Source organism: Leptinotarsa decemlineata, unplaced genomic scaffold (genome assembly GCF_025532065.1).
Source record: "Leptinotarsa decemlineata unplaced genomic scaffold, Ldec_3_MD MMD2_tig00078422_RagTag_RagTag, whole genome shotgun sequence".
In the NCBI taxonomy this organism is placed as follows: domain Eukaryota; kingdom Metazoa; phylum Arthropoda; class Insecta; order Coleoptera; family Chrysomelidae; genus Leptinotarsa; species Leptinotarsa decemlineata.
In genome coordinates this window covers 18,503,437-18,526,247 of record NW_027412747.1, presented here as the reverse complement: position 1 = coordinate 18,526,247, position 22,811 = coordinate 18,503,437, and the positions used below count along the sequence as shown (strand labels likewise).

General features: G+C 37.1%; 1 protein-coding gene across 1 annotated transcript in view; it reads left to right on the top strand.

Moving 5' to 3' along the window:
* The window catches only part of LOC111511263 (uncharacterized), a 62,258-nt gene that overhangs the window by 19,483 nt on the left and 19,964 nt on the right, over nucleotides 1–22,811 (top strand). The window contains exons 4-9 of the mRNA XM_074186339.1: nucleotides 46–237; nucleotides 4,395–4,579; nucleotides 4,813–5,151; nucleotides 8,074–8,621; nucleotides 14,845–15,022; nucleotides 19,564–19,701. Coding sequence (XP_074042440.1) covers nucleotides 46–237; nucleotides 4,395–4,579; nucleotides 4,813–5,151; nucleotides 8,074–8,621; nucleotides 14,845–15,022; nucleotides 19,564–19,701 — 1,580 coding nt within the window. The remainder of the gene's footprint in view (nucleotides 1–45; nucleotides 238–4,394; nucleotides 4,580–4,812; nucleotides 5,152–8,073; nucleotides 8,622–14,844; nucleotides 15,023–19,563; nucleotides 19,702–22,811) is intronic.

Here is a 22,811-nt window from a genome sequence, read left to right as displayed (position 1 = left end):
ATGAATAAATTATATGCGAGGAAGGAAATATATATTACTTTACAGGATTTTTGAGCCTGGAAGACCAATCGTTGGGGATACCAGGGAATACCGGACTGAAAGACCAAGTTTTTGCCTTAAAATGGGTTCAGCGAAACATTCACAATTTTGGTGGTGATCCAAATAATGTCACCATCTTTGGAGAGAGTGCTGGAGCTGCTTCAGTTCATTACCTGACTTTATCTCCTCTATCGAAAGGTGAGTTGATCTTCGAGAGGAGCATTGACTAAAGATGGCGCTGCAAAACTAAGGGAGAATGAAATTTTATTTTGTTGAAAAAAATTACAATTCAATAATTTTGAGGCTTTGAAACTTCATAGCTTCCACCTATTGCATTTGATTGCACTTCCATTGATTGCTTTCATCCATTTTTCTTCTTCACATGCCTTGGAATGCCTCATTATGTCAGAGGTGTGCTAACTTTTTCTGAAATAATAGGTAGATGAATAGGTTTCTTACATTAGTTTGCATAAGCAAGTTGCTGTTCGGTACGTATTTGGCTTCTTTGAACTTCAGTTTGAACAAACATTATTGTCTACGGATCATTTTCACTACTGACCACTGGATTTTATAATGATTGGTCTAAACATGCTCTGCTCTATCCCGACTTACTAATTTCTCTTTGTTCTTATTGTAGTCTTGTTTCTCATTTAGGCTTCTGATAAAAATTTTCCACTTCAGTTCGGCAGTACACTATAAATGTGAGGTCACCTAATTCGATAAACATGGTTCTTTTATCAGCTTGTTTTACAAACGGTACGTCGATTATAATTTGTTCATGATTTGTATGTTATTGTGTCTCTCGTGATATAGCGCGATAAACTAACCCTCTATAGATTGGAGGAATAACGAACTGGAACGAACTTCACAAAGTCTAGCGACAACAGCGCAACTTTATTTTGACCGAAAATATATGAAAGAACGTATTGAGATACAGGCAGATCAGTTCGATGAGATAAATACTTTATTTTGAATAATCGTCATAAAGTTATGGTATTTCATCAAGCATACCTCAAGAAAAACCTACAGAAAAACATAACATTGGTGAGAGCCAAGAAATAAATGAAAATTTGGGTCAGTTTTAGAAACGAATGGCGAAAACACGAGTGAATAAGTATGATAAGATGGCTATGAACGGAGTCATTCAGTGAATAACAAAGAAAGAGGGGGAACAAAATGAAAAATAGAGAGAAACGAGAAGTTTCTCAACAACAATCTGATAATACATAACCTCACATTCACTTGGGACGAGACGAGCAACAGATAGTTCTATGATTATCAAGAACCAATCCCTGATTTGCTCAAGCAGTTTTTCTGTGAGGAAGCCTTCTCTAAACAACTACTTTATATAATCATTGTATTACACGAAACAAAAAAAAACTTTTGAAACAACTACATTCATTTGAATATTTGAATATATAAAAACACTTTTCCTATTCAGTACTCTGAACATCTCCATAAAGAGTTTATTTTGGAATTAATTGCTCCCTTTCTTTGAAAGATTCCTAAATTTTTTGTATGAAGATGCCAAATTTTTTTTAACTGAATTCAATAAAATTTATATCATTGTAAATGCAACATGGCTGCAGCTACAAAATGGTAGATTACATATAATTTCACAACTACCTCAATATAGTAGCAAATTGCCAAAAACGACTCTCCTTGATAGGAACGCTCAACGGATTGTCTCTGGTTTGGATTCCTGGCCATACTGGCCCGGAAGGCAATGAGGCTGCTGACTCCCTTGCAAGGAAGCTGCAAGCAGCTTCATCGGAACAGAACCTGTCATTAGCATCGCTTCAGGCTTCGCCAAAAAAACATTGAACACCTGGATGACGAGAAGATGTATGGAGTTCTGGAAGAATCTTCGAAGCTTGATACCAAGCAGATGTTGGACTACAGTATGGATGAACTACGATCTCTAACAGGCCTTCTTATAGGTCGCTGTCATTTGAATTATCATATGCAGAGACTTGGATAAAACAGCAAAACACATCATCTGTGCTGCCCTGATGGGGATCAAATCAGGTTTTTAAAATTCGGCAGAGCCGTACTCTTACCATCTCACATGAAAGACCGCTCGCCATACGAAATAATCGGCTTCGTTAAGAGGCTGGGTTTATTTGGTCGAGTGTTAATAGGTGTGAGCCACAATGAACCCTTACGGGTTGCGGTAAAGGGTTGAATAGACACACTCACTTCGGACCTAGCCTATCCTCAATATGAGTATCAAATGACAGGGATTGAAGTACTATAGTAATACACTATGAAAAATATGCAAATCCAATTTATCAATGCCACAAAAACCTAGGCATCGGTTTTCTTCAAAAAGATACATGTCTTCGAACCGAATATAATAATATGTGGAGAGGCAATTCCGTTTTCTGCTTCGAAAAGTTTGCTGGGGGGTTGAAATTGACACTAATCTTGTCACTGGAATTTCAAAAACTGCTTCTCAAATGATTGGAACACTGTTCCGAACCAGAAAACTTTACACACCTCAGCAACTTTTGATGCTTTATAGAGCTCAGATCAGACCTTCTATTGAGTATTGTTCACATGCATAAAGCTCCGCTTCTAAGCATACCCTGAAGCAGCTGGAATATATCCAGAAAATGGCCATCCTACTCATTGGAGACGCCAACATCACTTGCAACTTCCATTCAAATCCAATATGAATCGTTACTTTCGCACAGGCTCCGCTCTCAGAGCGCCTTAAAGATGTTTCTGTAGTGCTTGTATATTGTCCTTAAGAATTAGTATATATAAAGAACTTTGTCAACTCAGAATCGGGATACAAGAATGAATCTCCCACCCAAGTCAAGATTTTGTATAGTGTCGACGACTGTGTGGCGTTAGGGTGGCTCAAAATGATAAATCGTAAACGATACACCACCCAAAGTAAGGTGGAAGGATAAAACGTGCCCAGAACTGTGCGGCATTAGGTTGAATAAAAATGATATATCGTTAGCGTTTTCTCCTCAAGACTCAAGCACATATTGTTGCTCCTCTATTAGACCTCTGTAGGGTCGACCGTTTTGATTTCTATTACGAAATGGCGAATGATAATAAAACTAAAACAAGCAGAAATAAAATGAATAGAAATGTTTTTATGATGAAAAAATAATAATAATGATGTAGATATTCTACTAAAAGCTAAAAAATAATTCTGAAGGTCCTGGGTATCTGTCATCATACCACTCGCCTCAGCAATCAACGGTATTGATCAGATAAAAAAATAATGAAATCGTAACCTAAGTAAGTATGTTGAATCAAATCAAATCACTTTATTTCTTTAAGACAACATACAGTTGTATAAGAAAGAGTCATGAATACAACCGCATGGTAGTACGGTCAGGATTTGAATGAAGAATTAATGTACAAAAGAAAAATAACAATAAATTAAGGATGATATAACACTACGAAAACGTGTTTACATAATAGATATGCATATAAATTGAATAAAAGTTCAAGTTGAAAAGATTAATTCAAAGAGTATAGACATTTCTCAACCAGATATCCTTTGATTTCATGTTTTAAGCTTTTGATGGAGGAAGGTAAGTTGTTGCCGATTCAAGCTGGAGCTTTATAGGAAATATTGCGTTTAGAGAGTGGTGATCGTAAATTATTCTTACGACGTGTGTTGTATTCGTGAAAATCGTTATTTATGAAAAACAAATCCCTATTTTTGAACACAATAATACAGACTTCAAATACTTAGAGGCCTGTACAGGTCAGAATTTCAAATCTTGAAGATTTCTCGACAAGAATAGTTTTTTTTCTTACCAGCAATACACCTAATGTTTGTTTCTGTGATACGAGGACGTTATTCGACAGTGTAGAGTCTCCCCATAGGCAAATACCATACCTAGACGACTTCTCACTTGTGCGTCGTATAAGTTTATTAATTGTTGCTGTGTCAAATCAACTTTAAGATTTCTGAACATATAGTGGAGAGATGAGGGTTTTGAAATCAGGAGCTTGCAATGTTCTTTCCAATCTAAATTAATACTAGGTACTCACAACGATTCAATTTTTTTTTCTGATCAATACCGTAGATTGGTGATCTGATCAATATCGTTTGAAATTTTTTTAGTCATTTCATTTTTCCCCATAGTGTTTCAGTTCTGGTGTGAGAAAATTGATTTTCCTATTTTTGAGGTGTCCTGTCACCCAGTACAGTTTTGGTTTGAAATAATCATGAAGTGCGAGAAATTGTGCTTGAATTAAACAAAAATCTGAAAATGATCCGTAGTTTATCTGAAAATAATAAATACTGGTCGCTAGGCTTGTGACAAATTCATTCAGAAATGGATAAAATGAATATGTGGTTAGGAATCCTGCCATGTTCTTAGGTTTGTTCCACAAGGCTATCATGCAAAGTGGAACTGCTTTGAATTCCTGGGCCCGAGGTAGAAGAAATGCCCTTGACATTGCTGCAGGAATGGGTTACGATGATACCGATGAAAAGTCTATATTAGAGAAACTCCGAAGAGCCACAACGAAAAGTATAGTGAATGCCGCATTCAAAAATGGGGAAGTGAGTAAATTCAATTGTTTTCTTCAAGTATCATAAAAGCGATTTCAATATCGAAACGGATCGTTGATTCAGTGGCTCACTAAAATCTGAATACATTGGTCAGTTAACTTTTACATTTTTCATGTTTCAAATAACTCAAGTTCTATTGAATAGTTTATAAATAGGCTCTCATTTATCAATGAAGTGAATTCTCTCTAAGTTCCAGTGACACTGTTTTGTTTTCTATTTTTTAGAAATTTGAACCCGGTCAGGTGCGCCCCTTTGGACCAGTTATCGAATATCCACACGAAGGAGCATTTTTGTGCGAAGAACCAATCGAAATAATAAAATCTGGAAGAAGTCATCAGGTCCCAATGATCATAGGTTACAACTCTTTGGAAGGAATGCTGTATGGATTCATCCGCAAAGTGAACAATTGTGGACCACTGTCTGAAAGTATCGAGAAAGATATACCATATGACATGAATATTTCACACAACGAACAGTTGGTGAAAGAAGTAACTAAGAAAATTAAGGATTTCTACTATAAAGACGCTGAAATTTCTGAAGAAAATATTAAAATCAAGTATACGGTTAGTATATGAGCTTTCGAAACATTATGATCATAATATGTTATCGGATGGTCCTCAGCGATAATCAACAATAGTTCGATAGAGCGAGTCACCTTTCCATTCATCATAAAGTTTTCTACAAAAAAACGTCCTGTACTTTTTGTGGATACAATTCACTCCACTAATCCTAAATCAAGGTTATTCATAAATTTTTTACTAACATCTTTGACTAGGTACTTTGTTTTGAATGTATGTCATATTCTTATGATAGTCTAATCAACAAGTTCAAAAACATGAAAAATTGATATAAAGGTCCTAAAAATATGAGCGATAGCTCATTCGATTCGGAATTACGTCTAGAAGAATGTTCTTGAAGGATTTTGGTGCAGGTAAAAAATTGCAATTGTTGATAACAAAATAAGAATAAAAAAATGGTATTTAGTTTTTCGTTAATAACTCAAAAAATATCATTGTCTAGGCAATTTTGAAAAAATGCTCGTTAAAGAGGAGGAAATTTCTGATAAAAAAGTCTCGACTCCCGAAACTCTATCTCCATTATTAATTTGACGTTGAAAATAGGGTTCCGCGCGGCTGTTACGGCATGCGCGCGCTGCCGCTAAAGAGAGTTTATCAAAAGAAATGATTTTTTCATAACTTATGTTATGTCATTTTTGAAAATTTGAAAAAATCTAGTATCTTCCTAACATTTGAATGAATCGAGTCCCGTAGAAAAAAGTTTTATCACCATTTTCCAAAAAGTTATTCAATTGTTGACTAACAAATTTTTTCTCAATTTCCGTTGGCATAAATAATAGGATAAAAGGTATAAATAACTGGCCTATAAATTTTCAACTTCGTGGAGCCCTTTTGATATATATACTCCACACGATCCTGCGATAAAAATTCATAAAAATTCATTAATTTGGTTATTATGATTTTTTATAACAGAATTGCAATTTTATTGCAGAATGAAATATCTAAAAATTGTTGATACATTTTTTTTTTCAATTGATATTTAACTATGTCTTTTTTCACATTAAACAATGGCAGTAATTAACATAGGATATGAATTTTTTACGTAATTTTTTATTGAATTCCATTGAACTGTTTTGAACAAATAGAGAAATTCAATATTTTTGAAATAAATTTTTTTTTGCTATTTTGTTGTCTAGAGGTAATTATGAATAAAAAACTTTTTTTTCTTAATTTCAATTTTTAATTGTTTAAAATCGTTTTTTTCTAATTTTGATTGTTTAAATAATTAAGAAATAATTTTGCTTCAAAAATCATAATTCACACTTTCAAATAGTTTGGCAAAAAAAATTATTATTTAATTGTTTATTAGTTCAACAACTTGTTATAAACAAATATTGATCAACGTTATATTTTTTTCTGAAGTAGAAAAAAATAATGAAAACAGCTATATATAAAAAAGTGCCATAAAAATGTATTTATTACGATACTTTATATTTTGATTGATGCAACTAATTTTCCTTCATTTTGAGTATTTCAAGGATTTGAAGCTTTATATCTTCTATTAATTATCTGCGAGCGCTTTCGACAGTTGGTACTACTGTCATCATCTGGCACTCCTCAGATTCATTGTTTATCAAGCAGCCTGCAGATGTGGTCAATGTGTGGTTCCCATGTTAACTTGCCGTCTATAAAGGTGCTAAGGAACTTAGTTGTTTCAGATAAAACAAAATTGCAGCCGGGTGTTAATGGTCTCCTGAAGTTAACTCATAAACACTGTTTTCCCATGGTTTAAAATGAGTTTATTTCTTTGATACCACGCATATACTTCGTTAAGCGTTACCTGAGTTTTGTGGTGAAGTTCCTCCTCAGTAACATCCGACACAGTAACAGTGGTATCGTCAGCATAAAAAGTGGTGGCACCGTATTTAATATGATTTGGTAAATTATTAACAAAAATTAAAAATAGTAGTGGGCCTGAAATAGAGACTTGTGGAACACCTAGAGTTACGTCATGCATGTCCGATTGAAATTTATAACGCTATAAATTATTTACTGTTGATGTTATTTTCCATAGTCGGTGGATTATTACACCACGAACAACCCAAAATACAGGGGTGATAAACTTCACAGCCGATTGTTGTGCTTTCGCTCCTCCTTTGGAGGAGGCTCACCAGTTGTTCTTCACTCAGATGACGATCGTTTTGATTCCGAAGTGAAGTAATGATTTCATGTTTCATCCATTGTCACATATCGACGCAAAAATGTCGGTTTGGTATGTTCAAACATGGCCAAACGCTGCTCAGAATCATCAAAACGTTCTTGTTTTTGGTCAACAGTGAGATCGCGCGGCATCCACTTTGAACAGAGCTTTCTTATAGACAAATGCTCGCGCAATGTAGAGCCAACAAGTTCTTTACAATGTCAACTAACTCACGAAACTTCTCTTTTCGATCATTCGAAACGATTTCGTGGATTTTTTCAATGTTTTCTGGTGTTACTGCCTCATTTGAACGTCCATTGCGTTCTGCATCATCGATGTCTCTACGACCACGTTTAAAGTCAGCCAACCAACGTTCAATTGTTTGTCTCTAATGAAGCAGAGTCCTTATAACAGTTTTCAAGCCATTGCTTTGCTTGAACGGTAATTTTTCCCATCAAGAAGCAGTATAAAATTCAAACAGAAAATTATTTTCCATCCATTGTTCTGAAAATAACAAAATAAGTGTCACTCTTATCAAAATAACTCACAAAGTCAAAAGTAGAATATCATGAAATTTCAACATTTTTTTTGAAGGTTACTACTAACTGATAAAGTGGTGAATGCAAAACGACTAGCGACATCTATGTGATTCAAAAAAAATCATTCCGTTCAACGCATTGGAGAAAAAATCATTCGGGTATTTCAAATATCATAGAGGAATTTGTTTCAAAAAGGCAGTTATTCAAATTCATATCTTTTTTTTTCAGCTGTACGGTGATATATCGATGGTTCATGGTATTCAAAAAACAGCTCGTCTGCTGAAAAAACACGGATCTGCTCCTGTTTACCTATATCGGATGAGTCTGGAGAGCTCCTTGAATCTTTCAAAAAGATTTTGTCAAACGAATTACCTCAAAACATTCATAGCCATGTCGATTTTGACAAAAATGTCATCTCCTTTCGTAAGTGGGATACTAGAAGGTTTGAAGAATAAAATTCCAACGACTGACATTGGGGGCGTATCACATGGAGATGATTTATTTTTTCTATTCAGAATATGGTTTTCTCCAACCGTAGTGGTAGGTTCCGAGGAGGACAGATATATTCAAAAGTTCGTAAAGGCGTGGACGAATTTTGCCAAATATGGAAATCCCACACAAGAACCAGAATCAGTTTTGGATGGAGTCATTTGGAAACCAATTGAGAATGAAGAGTTGAATAATATATTTGAAATCAACAAAGTCATCAGTATCACCAGAAATTTCGAAAGCGAAAGGGTGGCTTTCTGGGATGAACTGTATCAGAACTATAAAATGTAAATGAATTGTCAGTAAAACGTATCATTTATTTTGAATAAAAAAATAAATATTTCTAAATGAAATTTCGAAACATTAATCCTTCACAATTACCTATATCGTAGGTTCTGGTAAGTGCCTGCCGAAAAACAATCACTTTCCAAACTAACACCACGGTGGATATTGAATTACCTGACAGATATTAATGCGAGATAAGATATCTCACCGAGTTTAGTTTAGCAAAAGTTTCTCGTTCATCTAGCAGCAGGATCGAGCTAAAATTATTTGATCCTAACAGCAAAGTATCTGGAACTAGATGAATTTCAACGCGGCTCGACTGCATGCACGAAACCTTCGTTTAAGAGAAAGATTGTTTACTAGGAACAGTTCCATCTTATGAAGAAAGCCCCAAGCGGGAAAAAACATTCCATATACCAATACTCCCACACCCTAAATCGGTAATACGATCAATCAGCCTCACATCCTTCCTGTTGAAAGGACTTGAGAGGAGATTGGAAGGACATATCGGTAGTGTAGCATTATGTGAATGCCGTCTGTATTTCTTGATACTGAAGGAGCATTTCACAATGAACCACCTAAATTGTCTCTTGCTAGGAAGGGTATAGAATCGACCATAACTGGCTGGATCTATGCCATGCTAGTAAACAGAACTGCAACTATGACTCTTCAAGGCGAGGTCATCAGGTTCAGGGTCACCAGGGGTTGCCCTCAAGTTGGGGTACTATCTCCCATTCTGTGGTCGCTCCTGATGGATAATCTGCTTGATGCCCTCGACAAAAGAAAATTTGATCTGCGGAGCTGATGCAGATGACCTTGTCATCCTGGCAAGGTTCACGTCGGGACGTGTAGCTTGTAATATCATCCAAATAACGTTGGACGTTGTTCACAGTTGGCGCCTGAGGGAGCAGATGTCTGTCAATCACAGCAAAACTGTGTAAATCCCCTTCACCAAGAGAAGAAAATTGGACGATCTAACGCCAATTTCCCTCAATGGTGAGGTCATTCCATTTGAAACGGAGGTGAAATATCTTGGCATTGTCCTTGATGATGGACTCACCTGGAACGCTGTCTTGGAAAAAGTTTTACATAAAGCCAGACTGTCTCTATGGATTTGTGATAAAATTTGGGGCTTGGGTCCCAAACAAATCCATTGGATTAATGTGATGATTGTCAGACCAATGATCACTTATGGTGCAGTCGCTTGGTGACCGAAGGTTTTACAGAAAACGGCCCAAGCCAAGCTCTCTGGCTTACAGAGACAGGCTTGTCTGACTATCACTGGTGCCATCAGTACCACACCGTCAGCGGCCATGGAGATCCTCCCAGATCTACCTCCTCTTCACATTTTTTCTGGAGAGAGAGGCTATATAGACTGCATACAGACTTGTGCACATTGCCAATTGCACAAATCAAATAAATGCAGAGTGCAACAGACTGTTGGTTGACACTGGAAGTCACAGCATTTTGGAATTGACCTCTGACTTTATGCATCCAACTGTCAACTACGAACTGCCTCATAGAGTACTATTCCAGAGTAGAGAGGACTGAATCCTCCGGGAGAAGGAAATATCAAGAGCAGATAGTTGTTGGTTCACAGATGGATCAAAAACACCTTCCGGTTCTGGTTCAGGTATTTTTGGTCGCAGAACCAGGACAGAGGTAACTACTTGCTTAGGAACTTATGCAACTGTATTTCAAGTAGAAATTTACGCTATTGAATTGTGTGCGGAGGAATTGGATAAATCCAACATCACACACAAGTCAATAAAAATATTCTCGGACAGTCAAGCGGCGTTGGAAGCTCTTGGCTCCTATCGAGTAACGTCTAAATTGGTAGCCAACTGCCAAAAACGACTCTCCCCGATAGGAAGACTTGACAGATTGTCTCTGCGCTGGATTCCTGGCCATACTGGCCTGGAAGGTGATGGAGCTGCTGACTCTTGCAAAGGAGGGTGCTGCAAGCAGCTTCATCGGACCAGAACCTGTCATTGGCATCGCTTTGGGCTTCGCCAAACAAACATTGGACACCTGGATGGCAAGAAGACTCATGGGGCTCCTGGCAGAATCTTCCAGGATTGGCTCACTCCAAGGCGTTTATCCACTCTTCGCAGCTTGATACCAAACAGTTGTTGGACTACATCAATGAAAAATGGACCTATAATATGATTGCCTAATATTCCGGTCCAGGCATTCAACTTTTGGGGATGTTGGGTATGTATTTCTGCGTATTGTCTTGGGTTTTCATCCGACCAATAACGGCAATTGTGACGGTTCACGCAACAATTTAAATGAAATGAGCTTTCGTCCGAAAAACAGATGTTATAAAGCAGCTCGGGATTTTGCATTAATCTCTCACTCATGCCCTCACAAAACTCCTGTCTTCGGTCAAAATCATCCTCATTGAGTTCATGAAAAAGTTCAATTTTGTGGTTTTTAGGATTCTCCATGCGCTCATATGGCTCATTCCGGCCATTGCTGATAAACCTCTGGTACTTAACCTGGGATTGGCGATGACTTGACCAATCACTCCAATCACATTATCGTCATTCACTACCCTTCTCTGAACATTTCTTTTCTTATTTAAAACCGAACCTGTTTCCCTGAATTTTGTGACCAAATCCAGAATGTGATTTCTGCTTAGGTGTTTACCAGGGTTTTGCTTGTAGAATAAAATTGATGTTCTATTAGCATTTTGGTCGTTGCCAGAAAATAAAGCAATAACTGAAACCCTTTCAGCAGTAGTGTAAGGTTTGAACAAAACAATCGAACGATGTACTAATGAAAACTGAAAGAAGAGGAGTGGGTATTCATTAAAAAAGGGATTTTATTTAACAAAAAACTGATAAGAAGGACTGCTCGAGTTTTTTTTTCATTTGAGCATACAAGTTACCGAGTGGTCTGTCTAATGTTATTATTAACATGGCAATTTTAACTTCAAATTATCTCGAAAACTAATCGTTACAAAAATTTTCTTTCAAAAGGGTTGTAAAGGTATTCAAAAGGCCTTTGAAACAAGGTGCCACCGGACCTACTTTCCCTATCTAAATAAGGGTCGTCGGACGCACCCCTCCGAGGGGGTGCGTGCTACAAAAAATCGGATTAGTCTGAAAGGTGTCCCCCTTGAATTAGAAATCGACGTGTCTGAGCTTTTTTTAAAAATCTCACTTTTCATATTCAAAAACGGCTCTGTTAAGTTTTCGTTGTTACTCACTGTATACTTTCGGATTGTGATTTTTAATCTATCGGACATTACTGGTTCTTCGAATGCGACAATGTGAGTGCCTCTGTATACTATTCACATTCTTACCTTCTTCCTTCCCTCCATTGAAAACTCGAAATGTCATGTGGATCAAAATTTTGAATAATTCATTGTTGATTCATTGTTCAATCGTGAATATTCATTAATTCTCAGGTCGGTATTCAAGTTTACTGAGGAATCTTATGCAGACTGCTTCTAAACAATATCATGATGTTATTTTTGGATCCATGCCTTACATGAACTGTGATACGACGCTCAAAAACATTTACAAAGTATAATACAACTTCATAAATCAAACCCTCAGGCGACATTTTTTCTTTTTCAAAATTTGAATATTGAATTGTATGATTATATTCAGGAAATATTATCTGGCGGAGTAGATGAAAATTTGCAATAAACTCAAATCAAATTATTCTATCCCCTATACCAAAAATAGACCGTTCTCGATATATTCATTTGTTCATTCTAAAACTCAGAAATTCGACCCTCAAATAATTCACCTATGAAATAAACAAATTGAATAGATTACGAAAATGCGTCACTAGGTTAGATTGGGTTAGGTCCAAAGTCAGTGGGTCTATTCGAACCTCCACCGCAACCCGCAAGGGTTTATTGTGGCTCACACCTATTCACGCTCGCCCAAATGAACCCAGCTTCTCAACGAAACCGATAAGTTTGTATGATGAGTGGTCTTTCAGGTCAGATGGTAAGAGTACAGCTCTGCCGAACTTTAAAACCCTGATTGGATCCCCAGCAGGGCAGGCACAAATTATGTGATCTGCTGTTTCTTTATTTTCCAAACAGAGGCGACACACACTTTCTTACGACAATCCAAGTCTCTGCATATGATGAGCCAAATGACAGTGACCTGTAAGAAGGCTTATTAGACATCAGAGTTCATCCCTACTGTAGTCCAACAACTGTTTGGTATCAAGCTTCGAATGGAGAATGAACGCCTTGGAGGAAGCCAATCCTGGAAGATTCTGCCAGAAGTCCATAAATCTTCTTGTCATCCATATGTTCAATATTTGTTTGGCAAAGCCTCAAGAGATACCAATGACAGGTTCTGGTCTGATTAAGCTGCTTGCAGCACCTTCCTTTGCAAGGAAATCAGCAAGTCTCTTTTTATTTCCAGGCCAGTATGGCCAGGAATCCAGACCAGAGACAATCTGTTAAGTCTTCTTATCGAGGAGAGTCGTTTTTGGCACTTTGCTACCAATTTAGACGTTGCTCGGTAGGAGCCAAGAGCTTCCAACGCCGCTTGACTGTCCGAGAATATTTTAATGGACTTGTGTATGAGGTTGGATTCTTCCAACCAGGTGGATATCTCTGTCCTGGGTCTACGACTGAAAACACCTGCACCAATGATATACTAACTATTCATCAAAATGCTGAATTTAATCGTGTTTTAGGCATGAGATTTCCAAAATTTCAATAAAAATGCTTGAAATCGGTGACTATTCCTGAAGATATAGAAGTGAGTTGAAACTTGCTTTTCATAAATGACTCACCCTATAAATTTAGGGGCAGTTTTGGAATTCCCCGATGATTTCAATTAATTTTCATGTTATATTCCCTAAATTTAAAATAAACCGTCGCAAAATATTTCAATTTTTTTTAATAAGATAAGCACATACGTTCATCATGAAACTAGGAGTTATTGAATTTTTATTTCGAAACGTTCCGGAATTTGCTAGAGCAATCAATTTGAGGATATATGATTTTCATTGAATCCTCTTATAAACGAAGCATTTGTTTAAAACAATTTTTCGAATGATTGATGAAAAATCGAAAAAATCATATCAATGTAGCTTTTATCACTAAGATAACAAACTGAGTGAAATATTTGGAATATTTTTTAGCGCTGTATTTATGTTTAACATTTTTTATAGGTTTCGATTGTTCATAAGTAATTGTGAAATTGAATTAATTCAATGTTTTCATGTAAAACTGACTTGGAAAAAAATTGTCAATCAACAAAAACACCTAGGCACTTTCCAAAGGCAAAAACATACTAAAAATAGACCATTGTTACTGCATGTTTGTCAGCGGCTAGTGTGGTCATCTATGAGCCAAACCATCACATTCCTATTTGAGGAAAACGACGATGTACCAAAAAATTCGTCAACAGCACCCGGCACTGGTCACCAAAAGATGTCCGATACTGCTTCAAGACAACGCCCGTCCGCATGTTTCACAAATCATCGTCCGAAATTCAACGAATTGTGCCTCACTCATCCTACTCCCCAGACTTTTCGGCAATTGGAACCAGGCCAAAACCTGGAGGATGATGCATCCTCAAGCAGGTTTTTCATCACCTTCAAAAAAAAGTATGCAGAGTAATTATTTAATTTTGTATATTTTCCACATTTCACTTCACAAAGGTGGATATCGTACCTCTCTCGCGTTGTGAAAATTCAAGTTCGGTAGCCGGGCGGTTCGACGTGGGTGCTTTGTTCACTCTCTCAATCGACCGATGTGTGAGTCGCTGGTTCAAGCCCCAGGCTGAACGATCGATTTTCACTTGCTATCGTCCAACCCGTGTTAGGAATCACACGTTGAAAGGTAAGACCTCATTAGTGCTCAGCTCCCACAAGTTTCGATTTCTGAGGGTTGTCGATCGTAGGGGTGCGATAGCTAGTTAACGGAAAAAACATGTTTTAACATTTTTTTAACATTCTTTCCATCCAAATATTCAGTTTTTTTTTACATCGTTATGGAAAAGTCCATTCCGATGTGAAAGAAAATCAATTACTTACTAGCATTTGTTACATAATCAGGACTAATATAAACTCACATTATTGTACATCGGTATTGAATATTGAAAATTATCATTAGACTGAAATTATTCCCCATAACATCATCATTATCATCATCATTATTGATCAAGCACACGAACTGTTTAGAATCGCAGTTCCACTTATGGCTATCTCACCGTGTATAGTCGAAATACTTCAGTAATAATATTCCTTCAATCACTTGGTTTCATTTTGTTCAATCAGTACAATGGAGGATGTTATAGTATCGGTTGAGAACGGACGTATCGCCGGCCAAAAAGAAAAGGATTACAAAGGCGGAAAGTTTTATAGCTTCTGCGGAATACCATACGCCAAAGCGCCTGTGGGTCATCTCAGATTCAAGGTCAGTTTCATTTATGATAACAATAATAATATATTCACCAGAAACAATGAACTATACAGGCTAATCAGAATTATGTTCGCACTATCTCATCACATTTGGTCATCAAGATGCATGAAACAAAATGATTGAGTAACGCATTTTGTGTCAAATTTATTTTTTCAATGCAAAGTTCAGTATTTAATTTTTTTTTTTTTGGCATGATAGATGGCATGATAGATCTTCATTTCGGACATGAAGACAAAAAATAAGTTTCTGGTTAACCCATTGATAACTCCAATAGAATAAATTGTGAAATATGAAATACAAGTACTTCTGACACACTTTTTGGAACCTTTGGTGTGGTAATGAATATCACCGGAGTTTTTTCCCAACACCAAACCATTATTTCAGCACCTCGACACATGTTTCGTTCACCAAGTGATCATCTTCAGAAAGATGTTTAATTTTCCTTTTGAAGATGATCACTTGGTGATCGAAACATGTGCCGGGGTGTTAAAATAACAGTTTGATCATCTTCAAAAGGAAGATTAAACAGTTTGATCTTCGTCTTGAAAATGATCACTTGGTGATCGAAACATATGTAGAGGTGTTAAAATTACGGTTTGGTGCAGTAATATTCATTGAAATCAAAGTATATAGAATTCCAATACCTGACACTTTTTGGTCGAATTTATTTCGGAAAGGTTCGTTGATAGTGATATTGTGCTAATCAACGTTGTTGATTCACGTTTTATTTTCTGGTTACTGTGTTTCTCATAGAAGAATGTCAGATCTAGGAGGTGCATCTGCCAGCATCCTTGAAACCGTTTTGGAAGAGACCTGTTTCGAAATATCTTTCAGCAACAGACAATCTCCCAACCTCGATGGTGCTTCAACGTAGTTCCTTCTAGAAGTCGATGTAGACGCTGACCTATATAATTTTCTGTTCAGCTCAAGCCAAGGTTCACAACAGTGATAAACGATATTTTTTCAGTATAACAGTTTCACAACTGGCTGTAGGGTATAGCAACCTTGTCAGTGATAAACCATCGTCTTGTTCATTCCGTCATTGTCAGTGGTAAACCCGCTTTTGTATCGGTTTTTGTCTGTGATACATTCACCAGTAAACTTGCAATATTACTGCAACTTTGTTCAATGAACATTTCTCATTTGGTGCCCATGAATAAATTTCAAAATTTCCTCAGACTTTTTTCTTACTACTTGAGGAGCGTCTAATTTATCTGTTTCTTTGAGGTTACAAAAAACACTTCAGCATCATTGACTAGCTGAAGTTTTTTCCCATCATTTTCATGGAACCCACTCCAATCATTTCGTTTCCTATGGTCACTTAAACAGGTCCTCTCCCGAATAAAAATGGAAATAATGATAATTGGGTTACTGCGGCTGCTCAGGGCATATCATTCTCGGCCCCAGTGATCACTTACCCCACAGTGTGAGGGGTTGTCGTTGACTGGCACAACCTTCGAATAGGTTGTAGCTTTTTGAAAAGGGCCTGATGCCCTGTTTGATAATAATTTTTCGTCCTCAGACTTGCACAAGCTATACAGCTGATAATGAAACAAATAATCCGGTTTCAGTTCCAGCTGAAACGAATATCGAGATTTTTCTCGAGCCCTACAGGTTCTATCCAAGCAACTTTGTTTGGATGATAGTTGCGATTATTGAAGTCCTTAGTGAAAAGATGCCTCCTTTGCTCTCGAATATCAAGATAATGCCGGAACTGAGACAGAAATCTTGGCTGAACAAATACAGAAGGCTGTCCAAATGGTAGCATGCCTCACGATGTGAGGAGTGGTATTGGCAATGATACTAATGATAAGAACACAATTATTCATATTTTTGGATCACAACTGAAGAAGAATTCGTGTTACAAAAGCTGTTATCAAGGCTGTTACAAAAAATACTATTTGTCATCTGTCAAACGTTCGGCAAATTCATTAACTCTGATGAAGATATAAATTTGGAACAGTTACTAACGAGAGAATGAAAAGACCTTTAAATATCGAAAATGAGCAAACACATATAAATCGATATACATCAAATTCACTGATTTTGTTTTCAAAATCTACATGTGAATGTGACACTGGATGCTCTCATGCAATAAGTTATTTTCGGAAAGAGCAGTAGTTAGCCTTGAAGTTTAAATTGCATAGTGGAAAAATAGGAATTCATTAAAAATCTCGTTCGGATTCATTCCCAGATACATTATACAGTGCTCATTTAATTTATACCGATCACCTCGAACAACTTTATGCAAATGAAGAAACAATTCTCCATTAATGCTTGAGGGAGTCTTACCATCGGTATGAAATTCTGGATAGCCAACGACCTTTCTCAAAAGAGGACGATGTGGGGACTACAGAGAAGATATACAGCTCGTGAACGGAAGCATCCTGCACCATCAGGATTCCAGGGAGACCTCGGGGAGGAACAAGGTGACCTCAGCAAAGACCTCTTGCCGCGTACCTCTCCACAGTCGATTTTCTGTGGAAGATACCACCCGCTATTCCCACGCTAAAATGCACAATGCCTAAAAATACTGGTCAGGCAAATTTTGGAACATTTCAATATCAACAAGGCGTCTGATCCTGATGAGGTACTTGAAAAGTGCGCAAATGAACTAGCACCAGTATTTTGTAGACATTTCGAATTATCTTACAATGAAAGGGTTTTTCCTTCTTGTTGTAAAACTGCTCGTATTCATTCAAGAAGAATCTTCCAAATTACTATAGACCAGTTCTTTTGCTATCAGTGATATGAAAAATCATGGAGAAAGCCATAAACTACCATATCCTCGAATATTTGGAAGGCTTCAACATATTGAGCGATCATCAATATGACTTCAGGAAACAAAGATCAACAGGCAACCTTCTATCGTATGTCACTAACGCAATTGAGAAACATGGAGAGTCAGTAGCTGTTGCGCTTGATATCTCTAAAGCATTTGACCGAGTGTGGCATGAGGGCTTGCTGGCCCTTAAAAAACAAACTCTAACAGATCTGGTCATCGAAGCTATCAGGAAAGAACAAAGTTGTTGCTATCAATATGCTTACCATTTCAGTCACACATTTGCAGTAGTGAAGTGGACTCAGGAGGAGCTGTATTGACTAGACGTGAAAACCCGGAAAATGCCGCATCTTCATAGGAGTACGCATCCCAAATCATACTTTTCACAGTTGCACTGTGTGTGTCTAGATGATACTGATGAAGCCTTGTGAAATCGTCAGAAGGAAATACTTTCATTTCATTGAGGCCTAAAATTGATGTTGATGTGTCCGATTGGGTGACAGAAATGGAAATTCCTTTCCTCAGAGTGAATTATAGCACCCGTTCCTTTTCAATTTTCAACCCACATCAGGCTTTTCTGGCGAGCTTGTTACATAAATGTCTACTCATTCTCCTCGTTATTTCTTCTCTTGATTTCAGACTTCAACTGGTAAGTTTGTGTCGAGCATGTGTCTGAATTGACTACCCTTGCTTTTCTCATCGTAACAGAATATGATGGAGGATTATTCAAATATGTATCCATAACGGCTATAGCAGTAGCTTTCCTTTCCTCCGTTTTTCTCAAACTAGCAACTCTTTATTCTTTTCCTAGTTTGTTCGTTCCATCATCCATAACCAAACCATGGATCCTAATGTTATAATGGGTTTGGAAGCCATAGGTTAGAGCCTCTATAGATAGATGTTCCCCATCACCTTCAAGTTTCAGAGGTCTTAGACTCGCTTTTTAGGTCCTCTTGGTGAACGCTACGGAGATCGATATTTTTAGGTTTGTGTTCAGTCCTACTTCATCGATCCATCTTTTTGTAATAGTCAGTTCCTGTTGCATATTTTCCTGTATTGCATATATCTGCACTGCCTATATTCCTATTAATAATTGAACCAGTACCCACCAATAATATATTTTACACAGTTCTTGATATCTGATTGAGTAATTTGTCATAACCTCTGTTGTAAACTCCCTTGATTCATTCAAAGGTTTATCAAGGGGCTCAAGTTGAAAAAGCTTGTATGTGTCTAAATTCATAATTTTAGAAATTTTGCTAACCAATTGGCTTGATAGTTTAACAATTTGGTCTCAAGTCTCGAAACTTCATTTTGAATTAATATACTCGAAAGCATTTGCTCAAATTGGAGTATTTTGTGATACGATCAGTCTAGGAGAATGTAAATAGTTTTCAGGGATATTCTTTTTTAGACAATAAATTCGGTATATCTCTACAAATCCTCCATGTATGTGATCGACATCGATCCCTTGATATACTCTCATTTCACCGACATTTATTTGACGAACTCCAACAATTTTCAGCCTGACCATAACTATTTATCAGTTTTCGAATACATTTAGTTTTTATGTAACTACACGTTATTTTATCAGCACGTCGAAATATACTAATTTGACTGTTTGTTATCTTTGAACCGCATTACTGATTTTGGTGAAACTACATTGAATGGATGAAAAAAATAGATGATGATGTAGCTCATTTTTCATTGTATATATCTGACAAAAATTCCACTTGAATACTTCATTTTCCAGGCTCCAGTTCCCCTTGAGCCATGGACAGGAATATGGAACGGAAAAAAAGAAGGCCCGGCATGTCCTGCGAAATTGCAGACTTGTTTATCGATTGGCAAAGAAGACAACTGCCTGCATATGAATATTTTCACGAAAGAAGTGAGTTTCTTATTTCAGGTTATTCAAATAATTCATGAGAAAACTGAGGAAGTTACTTATACAGTGTCATCCCCAAGTATGCACCATATGGGAAACTTATTTATTGAGGGTTTTTCGACAAAAAGTTATTCTTGATGAAAGTTTGTGCATTCTCTAAAACTGAACATGCACCAACGAAATACAGTAAATACGCGTAATATACGAGGAGCCTTCAAAAATTGAGACAGGAGTAAAGTACCCCTATTTTGGAAAATCTCGGGAAAAGTTATTTAAAAAGTTTTTCAGCATTTAAAAATACATCTAGATTTGAAGTCATGGCCATCTAAGTGGAATTTTATTTTCTTACCCATTTTTAAATGAGGACTAGGAAAAAAAATTGCTAAAACGATAAATAGACAGCATCCTGTATTCGACGTTTTTTTTTCAAAAGCCTGTAATATTACGGAATACACAACTATGGTGTTAACTACGATCAATTATTTTGAAGAGTAAAATAATTTTCAAAGTTTTTGGTGCAAAGTTATTTTTATTTTTTGTCAAAATTATACAGTATTTCAACGAAAACTCAATATTCAATGATATCAAATCACAAAACATCAAAATAAGACAAAATGGACAAGAAAATCTCCAGAAAATCAATGAGTTTGTTCCGAAATACATATTTTATTTTGATGTTTTGTGATTTAATATCATTGAATATTAAGTTCTCGTCACAATATTGTATGATTTTGAGTACATTTCGGTGTTAACAAAAAATAAAAATAACTCCGCACCAAAAACTTTGAAAATTATTTCACTCTTTAAAAAACATTGACCATGGTTGACACCATAGTTATGTAATTCGTATTAATACAGGCTTTCCAAATAAACTGTCGTACACAGAATGCTGTCTATTTATCGTTTTAGCAATTTTTTTCGTAGTCCCCATTTAAAAAAAAATTGGTAAAAAAATTAAACTTCACCCGGATGGCCATGACTTCAAATCTAGATGCTTTTTTCAATGCTGAACAACTTTTTCGAATGACATTTTCCGAAATTTTCCAAAATAAGAGTACTTTACTCCAGTCTCGAAATCAAATATTTGAAGGCTCCTCGTATATTACTTGTGTTTTACTGTATTTTGTTGGTGCATGTTTAGTTTTAGGAAATGTACAAACCTTTATTATGAATAACTTTTTGTCAAAAAACCCTTAATAAATAAGCTTCCCATATGGTGCATACTTTGGGGATGACAATGTACATACTAGGTACTGCGCGATGTCTGCTAACCGTCTTTCATTCAATACCGGAAAATAATGATAATAATAATGACAAGGACATTTATTAACACCCGCAGCGTATCAACTTAGACACTCCAGCTCTAGCACAGTTCCAAGCTTTCAGCTGAGAGCTCGATGAAGTGCGCCACCCGATACTTTATCTATTTATTTATTTGTGATACAATACTCTACAGGACAGAGCCCAATTACAGATCGGGAATGAACAGGATATGATGGATACATCACAAACTTTCCATATTAATATCAAGCATATAAGTACGCATTTTTTATTTCATAATAGGCGACAAAACAATTATTTCAGCAAGTGAGATTTTATATCTGATAACTTGCTAACAGAATTTGTCACTTTATACATGGTATGGAGCGGAGAATTCTCCAGAACTTGGGTGTCTGGAAGAGATTCTAAGAATGCAAATAATGTCCCAGGAGACGTTCGAAGAGTCCTTGTAGATTTCAAGAACTTTGCTGCTCCAAACTCGGATGGGCCAAAGACTTACTGATGGTGAAAACTGGACACGACAGGAGTAAAGGTAATCGCATTGCCGACTCTTTAGCCAAGGAAGCGGCTGGACTAAGAATTTTACGACCCAGTGGCACCTACGGCCTGATGACTTCGACAATTGCGGAACTAGCCAAATGTTACACCCATGTTCAATCCCCAAAGAGATGGGATGGAATCAAAGGATGCAATCTTGTCAGGATCACCCTGGGCGACCCTGGGAAGCTGGCGTTGAAGAAATATCTGGCGATGACCAGAAAAAATCTACGCTCAACAGTAGGTCTTCTGACTGGCCACTGTCAGCTAAGGAAACACCTCCATAATATGGGGCTAGTGGATACACCTCTATGCAGGATGTGTGAACGAGAAGATGAGAGTGTCAGGCATGTCCTATGCGAGTGCCCGGAGTTATCGTCAATAAGAGAGTGTGTATTCGGCAAGTCTTGTTCTACACCTGCCGATATAAAGGAGATGTCTATCAGTGACCTGTCCACCTTTTTGTGAAGGACAGGATGGCCTACAACCTAGGAGGACAACTCCTCTGGAGGATGTACAATGGGTTACATGTTGCCTAAGTGTTGTGAGCTTACACTCAACCTCCCTACTATACAGATACAGATGGTGAAAACTACAGAGCACCCACCGTCATTTGGCCAAGGTTTTCGACTCATAGCGGGACGGAGTGCAGATCGTATTCCGGATTGGTTTGTTGAGGGGCAGATCATTCTCATCCTCAAAAGAGAGGATTTGTCAATTACTGAGAATTCATGTTATAAGTTGTTCACAAGCATCTCATACACACGCAGTTGATCGAGTGTTCGAACGGATATATGAGCAGAGAGGGTCGAAGAGAGGAGTCGCTGGATGTAAAGAGAACCTGCTCATCGATTGATATGTAACGCAGGACTCGATACAATACTAGTATGTGTGTAACCTCTTTATGGAACGATTACTGCAAGTCATTTGATACACCACATTAACTCATATTGATTTTGCTCAGACGTCTTGCGGTACCCGAAAAATTAGTGAGATGCTTTGAACAACTGATACCACTCTGGTGAATTCGCTTCACCATAACATCTGGCCAAGCCAGAGTCCAAACAGTGTGGGTCACACTGCGATTCCACAGCGATTCCCTCAGGCTCCTTCTTCTCTGCATCTTACTTTTGCCACCATCTGTTGCCCTCATAAATACTCGAGGGTATAACTGAGGTACCCCCGGAAACTGTAGGCATAAGGTCACCCATTTGTTTTATTTGGATGATGTTAAACTTCATGCCTCTGGACAAAAAGGACCTACATCAGTCCTTGAGGGACGTGAAAGAGTATCG